Source organism: Stomoxys calcitrans, chromosome 4 (genome assembly GCF_963082655.1).
Source record: "Stomoxys calcitrans chromosome 4, idStoCalc2.1, whole genome shotgun sequence".
NCBI classification, from domain to species: domain Eukaryota; kingdom Metazoa; phylum Arthropoda; class Insecta; order Diptera; family Muscidae; genus Stomoxys; species Stomoxys calcitrans.
This window is the reverse complement of record NC_081555.1, coordinates 28505908-28523738: the sequence shown is the minus strand read 5'-3', so window position 1 is coordinate 28523738 and position 17831 is coordinate 28505908. Positions and strand designations below refer to the sequence as shown.

Genomic DNA, 17831 nt, shown 5'->3' with positions numbered 1-17831 from the left:
TAACGAGATCGTGTGCTAAATTTCAAGGCCCTAGGTGGTGCGGTCGCCTTTTGACAGACACCTAAAGTTGGTCACCTCGGTATTTCGAAAAATTGTTCAGGCTGCTAAATCTTCATCCATGGTCTATTTTTTTTTTGTGAAATTTTAACGGAGATCTACTTTGTATTTTGCAATTTTTAAAGGCATTTGTGGTTCGATTTTCATCGAATTCTGGAGATAAGTGTTTGGGGGCACGCCTTAAATCGCCCTCAAAACTGAACTTCATTTCCGACCATACCAATATGGAGCTCAAATCATCGGTTTTGGGAATAATTTGAATATTTCAAAATTATGTGGTCTAATCTAGACTTGAAAAGGTCGAATAGGTTCGAAAAGTGAACATTTTAAAGTTTCGCCTTTGGTACAAAAATTCTGTATATGAAGAATGAAATTTATTGTCAGGGTAAAATAGCTTTATAATTGTCACAAATTCTTGTAAAAAACATGTACTTGCATCGTAAACAAAGTCCAACGTTTTTCACAAAAGAAGTGTTCTTATCGAAAATTTCCTTTACGTGAATCGAATTATTTTTGCATGTGTCCCGCACTGGCATTCAGAAGGAGTTTCACTTTAAGTTCTCATTTCTTTGAAAACTCGTCTGATTTAGCGGATGTGAACATTCCCAAGTTGTTGGGCTTTTTTTGAAAGCGATCAGAATGGTTCAACGATAGAGCCTAGAAGGCATCTTCCTTTTCCTGTTTTTGTGGTATTACAATGGTCGAAAACATCTAAGTGAATCCGATGACAGACTGCCACTAAGGTCTAACCTAACCCAAAGCCGAATAATTGAAAATCAGGACTGCAGAATGACAAGAAAGCTAAGAGCTTAGAGAATCTACGCTCGGGAACAGGTGTTCACCCATTATCTTGTGTCTTCTCATCGCAATTGCAGGACTATGATACAAAAGGTGTTCGACTGTCTCCAACTCTTCCTCGTCATCGCACATCCTGCAGAGGTCTGCCTCTCCCTGCGCCCAACGTGACGTCAAAGACCTGACGTTGCAATGATCAGTCAGGACTTCTTTTAGCAGTCCCAAGTCATGCTTTCCCAGGCCCAGAATAAGCGACGTTCTGTTTTGGGAAATACTCTGCCATATGGTCTTTGAAACTCTGTAATCTGCAGCTCCAGCCCGCGCCTTATTCGCGCAGTCATCGTAGAAGGCGTCCACTCTACCAACAAGCTCGCGCAGTGGAGATCTTAATGATTCCATACCAAGATCTGTGCTGATTGCCGCACCCAGAAACCAGCTATCAAAGTCTGCAAAAATATTGAACACTTTTTTGCTATTGAGAAAGCACAAAATGTTTGCTACGATGGCAAATATATTGCATTGCATTGAGAGTGAGTGTATATTTGCGGGGAACGTTATTTATTCTCCCATTTTATTTTAGTTTTGCACCGTTTTGATGGTTCTTATCCTGAAGGCGGGAAAACTGAGTCAGTCTCTACCCAGAACTGCAGACCAATAAGTCTCTCATTGTTAGTTTTGTAGTCTTTGAAGAGACTAAAACATATGTCAATTAGTCTCTTCAAAGACTGCAAAACGAACCAAGAAAGACTTATTGGTCTGCAGTTCTTGGGAGACTGACTCAGTTTTCCCGCTTTCATGAACCATCAAAATGCTGCTCCTAAAAATCATCTCAAGGAGTTGTATGACAATCGGTCCAGCCCTTTGCAACGTAGCAGGCAATACGCCATATGGTGTCATTGACTTGTAGGGTTCAAATGAATTCACCGTCCAGACTATTTCCCCTCTGTTTTCATGTCTTCAACCATGGGAGTGAGACATATTGGCCCATAGTCCATTGGTAGACAATAACTCAGTTTCCCCCCAAAAAACCAACCTTACCTCCTGCAACCCTTTTGAAATCACGCTACAGTCTTCAAAAATAGAGATATTGAGCTGAAATTTTGCACAGAGTCTTTTTTTGTCCATAAGCAGGTTGAGTTCGAAGATGAGCTATATCGGACTATATCTTGATATAGCCCCCATATAGACCGCTCCGCCGATTTAGGGTCTTAGGCGCATAAAAGCCACATTTATTATCCGATTTTGCTGAAATTTGGGACAGTGAGTTGTGTTAGGCCGAACTTAACGCCTTTTTACTTGTTTCTTACATTTTTTGATCTTTCTTAAAGAACAAAAAAGTTTCTTTTAGCAATTTTAGACAAAGCAAAGTACAAACCTCGTACCTACAATAACACTGTAGTGATTATAAAAGTCAACCTAAACAATTATTCAAGTAGTTTTACCATTGTTTTATAATAAAATATTTTTTTTATTATTTTAACTTCTGCTAGCAATTATAGCTAACAAAAGCTCCATACTCACTGGGCGAAACATAAAACCAATTGAGATTGATTGAATTGATGTGCTACTTTTTTCATTTGTTTCTCCATTTTTACTAACAATAACTAAATCGTGATGTGATTTATTTAAATCAAGCAACAGATGTTTATGCTATCTTCCATCGAGAAAAAATACTTAAAAATAAATATTGCATAATTGAAGTCATCGTTCTACCAACAAAAGTTCTAACAAATTTAATTAAAATTAGTCATTCGGTTTTTTAAATATCAATGTCTACCTTGTAAAACCATTTAAAATGCACCATAAAAGCTTGACATTTCTTGTAATAAATATTATATATATCATTTTTCCTTTCATTTTCTTTTGATTAAATTGCCACATTGCTATGACTTATGACTGTGCGACTATTTTAATTATTGTGTAAGTTGCGGTAGGCCCACCAACAACCTATTGCCGCATTGAAATCGAAGACACTCTGTTGTAAATTGATATTGAATTACTAATATCCATAGTCATGAGTTCCATATACGTTTTTTTCTCCTTTTTCAGCTAGCTCTACTAATTATGAAGACTCTTGGAGGCACTTGCATTGCGTATGTCTGTCATCATACATTTGATACCATTCTTTAATAGGTTTGCCTACTTTTTGGGCATTGCGGTCATTTAATAATCATATTAGTTTACAATTTTGTATGTGTGTGTATGGGTATGTCTGCAATGTGCATGGTATTCCCTCACGCATACATTACCTTTAATGCACACAGTGAGAAAAATATACGATACATAAAAAAGCAAAACAAAAGACTTAAGAAACAAACCTGAAAATTTGTTAATCCCTTTAAAGTTGCAAGTCATATAGAATAATGATTTTTTAGAAGATTTTTTTTGGAAATTTCCAGAAAAAATCTGGGGATATGTCTCGTTTCAAACTCAAAGAATGGTTTTAAACCCGTGAAGGTTTTGGAGGCAGTGGAAAAATTCCAGAGAGATTAAAGATACATGTATCTAGAAGCCACCACCAGAGAACTGCATGAGACCTAAAATTTGGCAGTCAATAGCAACTTTGACCAAAGCAATTGTCTGTATCGCATGCCACATAAAAATAAAGTTAGCTAGAAAAACACAAGCATATATACAATAGAGTGAGAGATGCGCGATCGTTCAGTGGATGTGATTTTCAATTTGGTCGACGAACATCGTGTGTTGTTTGCAAATGAACACCACTCAGATGAGTGCCATATGAAGCCAAAGCAAGCAGAGCAATGAGACATCAAGTTTGGTTGAGCGGCATAGATTTTTTTTGCACTTGCTTTTTTATTTTTGGATGAGAATTGCTTTTATCAGTGGCGTACGTGCTGTCTGTCTCCGTCTGTTCAAAAGTGACAGACTTACTTCCATTTTTCCTCCTTCCTCCATAGGATTCAGTTTGCAACACCTCGAAATATGCGTTTAAAACCCCATAAAGTATATATATTCTTGATCGTCATGACATTCAAAGTCTATCTAGCCATGGCCGTCCGTCTGTCTGTCGAAAGCACGCTAACTTTCGAAGGAGTAAAGGTAGACGCTTGAAATTTTCCACAAATACTTTTTATTAGTGTAGATCGGTTGGGATTGTAAATGGGCCAAATAGATCCATGTTTTGATATAGCTGCCATATCAACCGATCCTAGGTCTTGACTTCTTGAGCCTCTAGAGGGTGCAATTCTCGTCCGATTTGACCGAAATTTTGCACGCCGTGTTTTGGTATCACTTCCAATAACTGTGCTAAGTATGGTTCAAGTCGGTTCACAACCTGATATAGCTGCCATATAAACCGATCTGGGGTCTTGACTTCTTGAGCTTCTAGAGGGCGCAATTCTCGTTCGATTTGATTGAAATTTTGCATTTTGATTGATTTTTGGGAAATTGGTATTCATTTTCGTGACAAAGACCTTGGGGTCCACCCCATCCTCAAACACAACTTATTTACTATGGGGCACATATGAAAGAGAAAGTGAATTTTTTACATTACCATGCAGGGGGTGCAATTCTCGTCCGATTTGACTGAAATTTTGCACGCCGTTTTTTGGTATCACTTCCAATTACTGTGCTAAGTATGGTTTAAGTCGGTTCACAACCTGATACAGCTGCCATATAAACCGATCTAGAGTCTTGACTTCTTGAGCCTCTAGATGGCGCAATTCTCGTCCGATTTGATTGAAATTTTGCATTTTGCCAAATATAGCCCGATCTCCACCATATTCAAGAAGGCTATGTTAGGGTCTAATACAACTCATTGTCCTTTCATCGGTTAAAAAATTCACCTTTTTTGGGTCTAATAACTTAAATAGATAGATCGGTAGATATGTACATGACAGCTATATCCAAATATAGAACGATTTATAGACCTTAATCGATCTTCAATCGAGAAATCGGTCCATATGACAGCTACATCCAAATCTGAACTGATCTGGGCCGTATTGAAGAAGGATGTTGAGAGGCCTAACGCAAATCACTGTCTCAAATTCCAGCGGAATCGTATAATGAATATAGCTTTAATGGGCCTAAGTCCTTAAATCGGCAGATCGGTCTATATGACGGCTATACCAAGATATAGGCCGATTTAGTCCATCTTCGAACTTATCCTGCCTATGGACAAGAAAATAATCTGTGCAAAGTTTCAGCTCAATATTCCTTTTTTTAAAGGGATATTAAGCTGATTTCAACAGACAGACCGACGGACAATCTATATACTTTATAGGGTGGGAAACGGAATGACAAAATGAATAGACCCCCCATCCTTCGATGGTGGGTATAAAAACACTGTGTGCAAAATTTCAGCCCATAACAATTGCGGCTCCCCTGTAAGCCGCTCAATCTGTCAAATCGAGAAATAGTATTATTCATTTATATGAGTGCTATTTTAAGTTATAATTTGGATTTGGACCATACTTGGCACGATGGTTTAAGTCTTAACAGAACACTAAGTGCATTCCAGCTCAATAGGATAAAAATTGTAGTTTCTAGGGGTTCAGAGGTCAAGTCGAGAGACCACTTTATATGGGTGCTATATCCAAATCTGAACCCAAATGGACGATTGCCCAAAACTTCAATCGTGATTTCTATAAACGGGACGGACATGGCTAGAATTTCCATCCATCTAAGGCTTTTGTCTATCATATGCATACACACAATTACAATAAAATTTATCATCTCGGTATATGCGTTTCTACAGTAAATGCCAATGTAAGTGAACATTATTTCTATTAAATCACTCCTAATCCAAAGGCATTAGCCAGCACTCAACATAAGGAAAATTCGTATACGCAAGAAAATAAATTTTAAATCTATGCTAATGGAATTTCCCCAAAAAAATTCCAAATTTTTACTTTTTTCCCTTTCATCAAAATCCCTGTACCACAAATAAGAACATTTTTCCCCTATCACGAAAAAAAATCACCTGTTTGGGGAAATTTCTCCTAGTCTGTCAATACTGTTACAAAGCACGCAAGTTAATTTCAGCTCTCTTTCAAAAGTAGCTGAGTGCGTGTGTCTTCTATTCAGTTGGGCTCAATGTGAGCCATCATGTGTATTGCCTAAAATGCAAAATAGGATTGATAATCATTTTATGCTCATAGGCAAGAACACTTACAATAGCTCAGCGTTTTGGTCGTTGAGAGTCGCAAGCGTCAACAATGATTGCTGGTATAAGGTGGGAGCGTGTCATTCGGTTCATGTCTACCGTGTGCACTCATTTTTAATGTGGCTTGCTGCTGTTCTCTGGTTAGCATGTCCGCCTGTGATGCTAAAGGCCTGGGTTTAAATCCTGGCAAGAACATGGGAAAAAATGTTCAGCGGTGGTAATCCCCTCCTAATGCTTTTGCATTTGTGAGGTCCTATACCATGAAAAAACTTCTCCCCAAAGAGGTATTGCACTGCGGCACGCTGTTCAAACTCGTCTATAAAAAGAAGGTTCCATATCATTGTGCTTAAATCATGAATCGGAGAAGTTTTCTCCTGTTCATGCCCAAATTTGTATCTGGCAGCACTCTACCCTGTGTTTCGAAAATGGTTATTCTTGGGAAAATGTAACGTAACCTTGACTTTTCAGTAAAAGCTAATATTTTCCAAAACCTTGAACCAATACCTATTAAACAATAACCAATTAATGACCAACATTATTTCTCAACACCACAACCTTTGAGATTCTCTTGTGACTACGATTTAATCAATAGTGAATGACAGGTTTTTACTCTTGAACATTTTAATAATTGGATGCACTATTTTCATTCTAAATGCTAATATTAAAGCATATGAAACAATTGTGGCCAAACCCAGCATTTAATTGATACATGATATCCTATACACACCAGTACAAAATGAAAGGTCAATTGCTTGGTATCAACATACTATGGTACTATCTCAATGTAGTAACATTGATGTGTGAGTTACGTATCAATTAAACAGCTGCAACTTGTATTAGAAAAATGTTTGGTTTATTAGAATAATTGTATTAATAAATACGTTCAATTATAATTGTAGCAGGAGAAAATTTGTAAAGCATAAAATCAGAAAAATAAAAAAGAATTCAATTCAAGATGGATATATTGGGTTGCCCAAAAAGTAATTGCGGATTTTTCATATTGTCGGCGTTGACAAATTTTTTTACAGCTTGTGACTCTGTAATTGCTTGCCCAAAAAGTAATAGTGGATTTTTCATATAGTCGGCGTTGACAAATTTTTTCATAGCTTGTGACTCTGTAATTGCATTCTTTCTTCTGTCAGTTATCAGCTGTTACTTTTAGCTTGCTTTAGAAAAAAGTGTAAAAAAAAGTATATTTTATATTCTAAGTTTCATTAAAAATGCATTTACTTTCTTTCAAAAAATCCGCAATTACTTTTTGGGCAACCCAATAACAACTAAAAAGGTGCTGAATCTTGGGAACAGTGTTGCCACTCAACAATATTATTTCCTATCAAATTTTAAGAAAAATCCTATCAAACCCCACCAAAACCTACCAAGTGTTTTAAAAGCCAAAAATGGCACCAATGCCAAATGCACCCACCATCGATGAGTTAGCCATTTTTTTATAACTATACAAAGTACTAGATCATCGTTATGCATATAGGATCTAGACATGTCCGTCCGTCTTTTTGTCAAAATCACTCTATAGCCTTACGTTCAAAGATGGCCTATATCTTGATATAGCACCCTTTATACCGACCTCCCGATAAGAAATCTTGAGTTCAGAAAGTCGTAGCTTTGCCCCGATTTCAAAGAACAACCGGGCCGAGTTCGGATAAAAGGATCTCCCGACTTAAACGTTTGAGCCCAAAAATTCGCTTTACTACGCTACCAAAAACGGCAACACTGCTCGGGAATCCACTACCATGAAATATATTGGGTTGCCCAAAAAGTAATTGCGGATTTTTCATATAGTCGGCGTTGACAAATTTTTTCACAGCTTGTGACTCTGTAATTGCATTCTTTCTTCTGTCAGTTATCAGCTGTTACTTTTAGCTTGCTTTAGAAAAAAAGTGAAAAAAAAATATTTTTGATAAAAGTTCATTCAAAGTTTTATTAAAAATGCATTTACTTTCTTTTAAAAAATCCGCAATTACTTTTTGGGCAACCCAATACTAAAAATTTACCGAAATTAACTTCGTTGAAGGGCACATGTGTACTGTACGTACAAAATTGCCAACAAATTGGGCAAATTTTTAAACTTCTTGAGGACGTAGATTGTCACATTATACCCCATTTGGATCATACTTACCACGCTTGTTGAAAGGCGTATCAGAACACTTCGTATAAAATTTCTGCTAAATCGGATAACAATTACGACTTCCAGGGGCTCAAGGTTTCAATTCGGGAGATCGGTTTATATGGAAGCGATATTAGGTTGTAGAACGATTTAGACCGTACAAGGCACGGTTGTTTGGAGCCATCATAAAACACTATTTCACCCAAATCGGATAACAATTACGGCTTCCAGGTGTTCAAGATCTCAAAGCGGGAATTCGGTTTATATGGAAACTATATCAGGTTATGGGCCGATTTGGACCGTACTCGGCACAGTTGTTGGATGTCCAGAAAGAACACTAGTGATGAATTTCAACCAAATCGGATAACAATTATGGCTTTCAGGGACTTAAGATCTCAATTCGGAAGATCGGTTTATGTGGGAGCTATATCAGGTTACAAGTTGTTAGGTTAGGTTGAAAAGAGGGTGCGGACATTAATCCGCCCCATGTCAATATGGGCATACACCTCAGCCAGTAAACGGCTTGTTGTGCGCTCTTAAAACTAAAAAGTAATCTCGAAAAAATAATTTTTAATTGTTTTCCATACCAATCACCTAAGTTGGTTCATATCTGGTATTGTGTCCCCACTTAAGAACCGGTGTCTTTTAGCCGCGAAAGCCGGGCAAACACATAGGAAATGCTTCAACGTCTAATAATCTTACCCCCATGCCTTACACATGCTATCACTTGCCGCACCGATTTGCATAAGTGAGCTCGTTGTCCTTTGTGCCCCATTATGATATCAATAGCTATACTGACCTCCTTCTAACTTCCTTTCTGTAATAGCCTCGTCTTCTCACGAACCGGATCACCCCATAAGATTTTCGCCGTCCTACCGACAGTTACATGCGCGTTTGTCGCCTACGTCCTTAAATCGGACTGCATCGAGCGGAAAGGCCACGGGTTAACCAAGTTTATTGACGGCAGTCCTCCATTCCCCCTTACTCCGCTTTGGCCCGGCACCCAAATGATGCGGATTGTGCCATCCTCAGAAAAGGCGTTAATCTCCCTTTTGGCCATTTTACTGTCCGTAAAGATGTTTACACTCGATGCCCTCACGTTAGTACCGCACCATATTCTATATTCTCCCAACGCCTTTAGTCTCGTAGTCGCTGCCTCATACTTAATCTGTATGTCAAAGGGTCGGATATCTAGAATAGTCTCCAATGTCCTAGTAGGTGTGATCCTCATCGCTCCGCCTATGCCAAGACAACATGTTCTCTGAACCTGTTGTATGGTCCTTATCTTGCACTTTTTCTCCATAGCAGTCCACCAAACTACTGAAGGGTAGGTAAGTATTGGTCTAATCACGCTCAGGCCCCATTTCGAGCATACGGCCCGTCTACTTGGTGCCCAACATCTGTGAGCCTTCTTAGTACGTTCCTGAATGTGACACTTCCAATTTAGTTTCCTATCCAAGATCACACCTAAGTATTTGACCTTGTCAGATATCGAAATAGTCTTATTGAGGAAACGTGATGCGTAAAATTGGCCCACCTTCGCCTTTCTCGTGAACAGGCATATGCCATATGCAAGACCCTTTCGGCCCTTCTGCATAGCTGGTTCGGATCCTTAACCCTAATCCCTCCTCATTCAGCTTCCTTAATAGGTCATATATGGTGGTCACCCATAGGAGTGTCGATTAAATACCCCCCTGTAGCGTGCTTGTGCCACTTTCTACCTTATATTTCTGCCATGGAACACACAATTTATCCACCTGTTCCTTAGCATATGGTTTATCCAGTCTCTAAGGATCGGGTCCAGCCGGTACTGGTCTAAGGATTGGATCAGTTAGTCGGTCCGCGGATCATCCATCCATCACGTCCGGGTGACTTAAATGGTTTGAAGCTCCTCACGGCTTCCTTCACCTTAAATTCCGTTATGATATCATATTGGTATTCTACTCCCAAATTTCTTTCATTTCAGCGTTATACTGCTATGGTCAGTAAATATGTCCGATATGGCGGTGATTTTTGGGTGAGGTTCAGACTCTACTTCCAAAAATTACATTTGAACTAAATATTGCTATAGTCGGTATATATGTGTGGTTTAGGGGAAGTTTTTGTGGTGAGACGTCCCTGAAAAACTTGGCCATAAAACAGATATCAGATTTGAACCCCTTTTTGCCATAATCCACAAATATGTCCAGTTTGAGGTGTATCTAGGGTGGGGCGACCACCCACCCACTTAGCCCTGAAAAAATGTGAGCATCGTGCTCTACTCCCAAATTTCTTTTATTTGAGCCAAGATTGCCATTGGTTTAGGGTCCTCCTCCTGTGTTTATCCCAATTTGTGGGTAAAAAGTGTACTCTCCTACCAAAGACCTTTTATTGGTGTCCTATTCTATCCTGATCGGCCTTCATTTTTTATTTTCATAATTCCTTGTTTTGGGTAGGAAGGAGAGAGGGCGATTGCCCTTTGACGCGTCTTTTCATTTGAATACAATATATTCTCGGTCGTCCTACATGACAATTTGGTGTTGTTCTTACTGGGAGGGTCGCTCCCCCCGACGCTCCTAAGACCCAAAAGACAATTTATTTGAGTCCTTTAATGTCGTGATCTACATGTCCAGTTGAATGGCAGGACGCAAGGGCGCGACCCAATACCTTCCATTAGATATCAATATTGTCCAAAGCGGTAAAAGTGTTCTGCTGGAGGGTTTTGGGGGGTGGGGAGGCCCCTCAGACACCAAGGAATACATTTTTATCTCAAATTTGTACTCTACTTTTAAATACTTTTCATTTGATACCCATATTGCCCAAAGCAGTAAAAGTGTTCTGTTGGATGGTGTTTTTGGGAGTAGGGGACCCCCCGACACTAAAGCTAACATTTTCATACCAAGTTCGTACTCTACTCTTAAATACCTTTCATTTGATACCCGTATTGTCCCAGTCGGTAAACATGTCCGTTCGGGTGGGTTTTGAGATAGGGCGTCCCCCCAGGTAATTGACCCCACAATTTTATGCACATTTCATGTTTTTGAGGTACCATAAGGTGGCATTCAAAATTTCGCAGAAATCGGTACACCCATCTCCGAGATCTGGCGTTTTAGAAAATGGGGGTATGGGGGAGGGTCCGCCCACCCCCACCCCTTCGGATATCAAAAAATATAGTACTTTATTTTCACCGGGGCCTCAAACTCTACCATCTGTGAAAATTTCATACGAATCGGTTCAGACGTTTTTGAGTCTAAACAAACAAAGCGCAACAATTTCATTTTTATACCCTCCACCATAGGATGGGGGTATACTAATTTCGTCATTCTGTTTGTAATACCTCGAAATATGCGTCTAAGACCCCATAGAGTATATATATTCTTGATCGTCATGGCATTTTAAATCGAACTAGCCATGTCCGTCCGTCTGTCTGTCTGCCGAAAGCACGCTAAATTTCCAAGGAGTAAAGCTAGGCGCTTGAAATTTTGCACAAATACTTTTTACTAGTGTAGGTCGGTTGGGACTATAAATGGGCCACATCGGTCGATGTTTGGATATAGCTGCCATATAAACCGATTTTGGGTCTTGACTTCTTAAGCCTCTAGAGGGCGCAATTATCGTCCGATTTGACTGAAATTTTGCATGAGGTGTTTTATGATGACTTCCAACAACTGTGCTGAGTATGGTTCAAATCGGTTTATAACCTGATATAGCTGCCATATAAACCGATTTTGGGTCTTGACTTCTTAAGCCTCTAGAGGGCGCAATTATCGTCCGAATTTTGCACGTGGTGTTTTGGTATCACTTCCAACAACTGTTGAAGGTATAGTTCAAATCGGTTCACAACCTGATATAGCTGCCATTTAAACCGATCTTGGGTTTTGACTTCTAAAATCTCTGTTATCGCCCGACTTGGCAGAACTTTTGTACCACATCTTCTCCCATGACCTTCAATATAGGTGTCCAATATGGTCTGAATCGATCTTTCTTGCTTCTTGAGCCCCCACAAGGCGCAATTCTTGCCCGAATGGACTGAAATATCACACAATGACTTCTACAACGTGCAGCATTCAATTCATTTATGGTTCGAATCGGACCACAACTTGATATTGCTCCAATAGCATAACAGTTCTTATTCATTATTCTTTGTTTGCCTAAAAAGAGATACCACACAGAGAACTCGACAAATGCGATCCATGGTGGAGGGTATATAAGATTCGTCCCGGCCGAACTTAGCACGCTCTTACCTGTTATATTGGGATGCCCAAAAAGTAATTGCGGATTTTTTAAAAGAAAGTAAATGCATTTTTAATAAAACTTAGAATGAACTTGATTCAAATATACTTTTTTTACACTTTTTTTCTAAAGCAAGCTAAAAGTAACAGCTGATAACTGACAGAAGAAAGAATGCAATTACAGAGTCACAAGCTGTGAAAAAATTTGTCAACGCCGACTATATGAAAAATCCGCAATTACTTTTTGGGCAACCCAATATAATAGATTTTATTTTAGAACACTTTCAAGGTGACCCTTTTCAATGTACATCCCTTTACATTGACGCGTATAGGCAAATGCGTATGAAATTCAATTACCATGAAGACAATGTTGGCGGCTTTTTGATACCTTAAAGGCATACGTGCTGCTAAAAACAAAAGCAAAATTAATATTTGGAAATCTATTTTTTTTGTTACGTTTTTTTTTTCAACAGTTTTTAATGTTGGAAAATATGAGAGACAATGGCAATAGGTCAAATTTAGACAATAGGCCAAATGGGTATGGTAGGTGGAAGCCCCAACTACATATGCAAGTTGATATACATTCAAAATTTGCAATGGGGGTAAGTGGAAGCCTCTTTTTGAGTGATTGTTTGCCTCCAACCCAACTTGGTGAAGATTGCGGCGGTGGTGTTGCTGCACTACATAGCCCTATTGCAATTGATATTGTTGAGCTCTACTGGATACTCGGATAATGACGATCTAAGTGCAGTTTTAGCGCTGTTTAAGGGTGACGACAACAGAGAGGGCTTAAAGCCATGCTCAGCAATTGCATGCAAAAATTATTCTCCACAGCTGCACCCAACTCGGTTTGCATTTTGCTGTTGGTCTCAAATGGTTGCAGTATAAATATTGCTGCACCAGCGACTACTAGACATCAAAAGCAATTAAGCATTCGTGCAAATAAGATCACTATCTAAAACAATTCTAAGAGAATACCAAAAACTTGCCACAATGAAATATTTCGTAAGTGTGAAATTTAATAAAAAAAATCAAATCCTTTAGGCAAGACTAATAAAAAAAGGATAAAAAGTTAAGAAAAAAAAATATAAATTGGTGTTTGTGTTTACTATTTTGTAATTCCAGAGTGTTTTGTGCATTTTTGTAATCTTCGCCTTGGCCGCTTGCTATGCTGCCAACGCTGAGCCTAGCCAGTTGGATGTGGCCGATGCTTCCCTAGCCGAAAAGAAGACTGAGAAGCGTGGCATTTATGGCTTTGGTTATGGCCATGGGGGCTATGGCCATGGATTCGGAGGCTATGGTGGTTATTATGGCCATGGCATTGGCTATCCTCATTATGGCGGCTATCATCATGGCTTTGCTGCTCCCTATTATGGTGGCCATGGATATTATCATCATGGTCTTTATCATTAAATTTGTCTAAATTCACGGTAGTCGTTTGTAAAAAAGTTGGCTAACAAATTTTTCTTAACAAAACTACATCTTAAAGGACTAAACATACTTTTTAGCAACTTAACAAGGGCCAGTTTTAAAAATTCACACAAAACAATGCAATAAACATCATTGCCACGGTGGAACTAAAGAAGAAAAGCCAAACAAGAAAACCTTTTTGTAAATAAAAACACACTTTTTCATAAAAAAACAATTTTTTGTCAATTTAATCGAAGCATAAAAAATGCAGGGAAGGAAGTCAAAGTCGCTGAAAAATATAAAATATAAGAAAGGTTAGGTTGAAATAGGTGGTGAGGACTAAAATTCTCCTTAAGGCAATATGGACATGAATTTTAGTCAGCTGCAAACTGCACGGAACCTGGACGTCAAAAACCTGTAAACACAACAGCCTGTCTGCCATCCGACAGTCTCAACTGCTTAATAAACTAGCAGTAACCCTGCTGAAGAATAATAAGGCAGTAAAAACCGATGGGTTAGCAGCTGAACTATTTAAGATTGGAAGCGAAACACGTATGCTTCCGTTCATCTGCGCGATGCGCATTTGTACAACACATACCCATGATTAAAATTCCAGCATTCTATGTTCCGTACACAACTATAGGGAAATCCATCTCCATCCTTTTATAAGCCTTACATCTTTCTCAAACCATGGAGCTAATGATGTACACTATGATAAAGAGTAGGACATCCAGCGACTTTTTCATGTACAAGCAGCACTCCTATGTCAAGGGGTACCTGCTGCCCGCCACAGCGGAGTAGAGGAGAGAGCAGACTATTTGTTGGTAAGGTTTAGAGGACTATCTTCGGTAAACTTGATGAATGCGAAACCGTTCAGGGCAAGCATTTAAAGCAATGTACAAGGAAAGGCTACGGGGTCATCCGGATACGAGGCCATCCCGTGACTTTTAGCAACACATGGGATGGAACTCTGTATTCCCATTTGTGTGATGTTCATCGTCATTACGAAAAGCTCAGCTGGGAGCTACCGGTTGCGTCCACAGGTTGCGGAATGCTTCGTATAGGGACTAGCTGCAAATGTAGTCTCGGACAATCAGCGATATCGAGGAAGAGTGGCTACAACAACCACATTTTTATATGGCGGTGATGATCCTCGTCAAACTTCTACAGGTGAGCAGGCCCATTCCAACGCCGTATCGCCGCGGGAATGTGATAACCATTGGTTATTTAAAAGCGCCAATAACTCGCCTTGTCATATCGAGCATCATAGGCACTCAGTATTTATGCAAAAACCAGTGACGCCCGACCGCTCGATACCGTTGATTGTCCGCGACTGCCCTTGCAGCTACTCTGCATGGAGCATTTCACTATCCACAAGCTGTGGACGAGCCAGGTAGCTCGCAGCTAAGCTTCTCGTGACAGCAATCAACACCACACAGATCGGAACTCAATGTTTCAGCCTGTGTGGTGCTTTCCCGTCCCGAGTGAAGAGTCTCAGCGAGAGGCCGGTCGGTACGAGCTCTTGCTTAAATACGGAGTGCCTGTGATACTCGATATGACAAGGAGAGTTATTGGCGTCTTTAAATATCCAATGGCCATAAAGATCCCGCAGCCATCGGTCCTATGGACCGGAACGAGTTTGCTCATCTATGGAACTTGACGAGGATCGCTACCTCCACATGAAAATGTGGCTCCAACATCAACTGAGCGGAAGTAAAAAGTAGATCCCAGCAAGGGATAACTATACAAACCACACAGGCTGGAACCTTGAGCTCCGATGTATGTGGTCCACAGGTTGGAATGTGAAATGCTCCATAAAGACTAGCTGCAACTACTGTCGCGGGCAATCTTGCTTAAATACTGAGTGCCTATGTTGCTCAATATGACAAGGCGAGTTGATGGCGCCTTTAGATAACCAATGGGCATCACGTCACCTGTTTAACTGCCCAGCCAGACTCACTCGACTCAGACCCAAATCGCTGTGGACGCACCCCATCTTAGTCGCAGAGTTCCTGGGTGTTGACACTCAACAGAATCAATCAGAAGAAAGATAGAACACAACAAACTGCTACAACAACAACGTTCCCGAGGCGATACGGCAGTTGGACCGGAATGAGCCTGCTCACCCGTAGAAGAATGACGAGTACCTCTACACACAAATGTGGCTAATACAACAACAACAAGGAGATAAGTATGGATTTCGGTATCATTACGGACATATTAGTCTACGGGCGTTTTTTACCTTAATATTAATAAATTTTTTAAATAACAAATAAATATAAGACATTCCATAAAAAAAATATAAAAGTTTGTGAAGTAGACAAAAGCGCATAAAAATTTTATTTTCCATTAATACAGGTGATTTCTTTCTTCTTTACAAAAACAAATGCCACACTAATGTCCTCTTCGGTAACTATTACTTTCGCCGCAACGACCTTACGCTTTATCTTCAAATAATAAAACTATCTCAAATAAGTATGTACGTATAGCTTAATAAACTCAATTTGTTGGCAAATAAGTTAATTTCTCGTTCAATTGAAGTTGTGTCTTAATGAGGTTGGACAAAGTGATGACCATTAACAAATCGCGTACATTGGCATTAAACATTTGTGTGAATTGTTCATGGGTCATGTGTGGCACCGAGTGGATGAGGTCCAAGAGTTGACGACCTACAGCATTATCTGGTGGTTGTTTGTGAGCAATAACATCTTCCACGTACTTAAGAATAAGCTCCAAAAGACTTTGTAGTTTTGTTGAAGCCTCGGCAATTTGTGCCAAATCCAACATAGGCGATACTGTTTTTGTGCGGTGTAGAGCCGAATGACCGACGGTCTTTTGCAGCAATTTCAAGCCGACAGTTTCAGGTTCGTAGCATGTCATCTCCACAGGAATGGGAGTGAACATACAACCAGTTTTGCCACCGGGTACTCCCAATGGTATACAAACGTAGGCACACAAACCCATACGACCACCCTGCAGTGAAGTATCCACAGTCAAATGGACAGGATTGTTGCATTCACGGGCATAGTATTCGTGAATGACAGAGCTGTGATTGGTCACTTCGTTGCCAGTGGCCCACCAACCTGAAAATATTGTAAATATATATGTATTTAGTCGACAATTGACATTATTCACTTTTCCGCCTCTTATTGAGGTTATGTTTACTCACCCACAACATTTTCATTGGGATTTACTTTGCGATTTAAGTCATACAAATCCAAGGCATAACTTAATTCGGCTTCCACTTGATCATCATGTTCCTTGTGAGGTACACAAAAGCAATTGGTCACCTCAACAACACCTTTATCGACAGAGCCTGAAATTTGCAAAAAGTAACAGCGTGTCAGCACCATCGACATCAAAACAATTCTTAGGTGATTTTACTTACCCAATAAGGTGCCAATAACACGATGGGAGTCAGCATTACGCCTTTCATAGGCATCTACCACCTGGAACAGCACTACAGGATGCACTTTTACCACCAAATTAAGACCAGACATTGCGTGGCGTTGCAAATTGTAAATTTGATGCGAAAAAAAGAACTATTGGAAGAAGAACAAGCACCAATTATCGACTATCGATAAATCGACTTTATGTGCCAAGACGTTGAAGTCGACTTTCTGTTTTGAAAAAATCGATCAATTGATTTTGCAGATGAGTAGTACTTAATTGTATATTGTAACAGGTTTGCATTTGGATAAATCCCCATTTCTTATTCTGTAAGTCAACTTTTCTGCCTTTGAGCTTGACCGGCAGCATAGCACTTGTGCGGTGTGCAAATCAGTTGTTATCGATTTGCTGCATTGTGCATACTCGAAAACGAATCGGCTTTTTTGCCGTGTTTTTTTTAGTTCTATCCAGTCTTCTGTACTGGAAGGACACAGTTATACAAGATTGTTATCGGTATCAAACAACAGATAACAAAAACCGATGAATCGTGATTTTCACCGTACCGTACGAAAACAACAAATCGTAAACTAGTTATTGGAAATCGATTTACAGTGCAGAATGGTTTACCAAAGAATTTTTTGCAAGGTTTTTTCTTTCTTCAAAGTTGTGATTACAACTTCCTTTCCAAATCTTGTTCAAGTCAATTCGTTCTAATATAGAC

General features: G+C 39.5%; 2 protein-coding genes across 2 annotated transcripts; one reads left to right on the top strand and one right to left on the bottom strand.

The window, feature by feature from the left end:
* The first annotated feature begins 13207 nt into the window (after positions 1 to 13207).
* Positions 13208 to 13955, top strand: LOC106087565 (uncharacterized). The gene is made up of 2 exons (XM_013252650.2): positions 13208 to 13315; positions 13436 to 13955. The coding sequence occupies exons 1-2, from the start codon at positions 13304 to 13306 to the stop codon at positions 13721 to 13723; spliced, it is 300 nt and encodes a 99-aa protein (XP_013108104.1). The 5' UTR covers positions 13208 to 13303; the 3' UTR covers positions 13724 to 13955.
* Positions 13956 to 16028: 2073 nt separating this feature from the next.
* On the bottom strand, positions 16029 to 17266 carry LOC106087564 (eukaryotic translation initiation factor 3 subunit F-1). The gene is made up of 3 exons (XM_013252649.2): positions 17109 to 17266; positions 16890 to 17036; positions 16029 to 16803 (listed from the first exon to the last, which is right to left on the bottom strand). The coding sequence occupies exons 1-3, from the start codon at positions 17218 to 17220 to the stop codon at positions 16220 to 16222; spliced, it is 843 nt and encodes a 280-aa protein (XP_013108103.1). The 5' UTR covers positions 17221 to 17266; the 3' UTR covers positions 16029 to 16219.
* Between the last annotated feature and the right edge of the window lie 565 nt (positions 17267 to 17831).

What these genes read in the sequence shown, in the direction of transcription:
- LOC106087564 (XM_013252649.2), bottom strand. Translation starts at nt 17,220, where the DNA reads ATGTCTGGTCTTAATTTGGTGGTAAAAGTGCATCCTGTAGTGCTGTTC. An exon ending in TGTTATTGGCACCTTATTGG is followed by an intron (nt 17,037 to 17,108) that starts GTAAGTAAAATC and finishes TGCAAATTTCAG; the next exon opens with GCTCTGTCGATAAAGGTGTT. An exon ending in TCCCAATGAAAATGTTGTGG is followed by an intron (nt 16,804 to 16,889) that starts GTGAGTAAACAT and finishes CAATATTTTCAG; the next exon opens with GTTGGTGGGCCACTGGCAAC.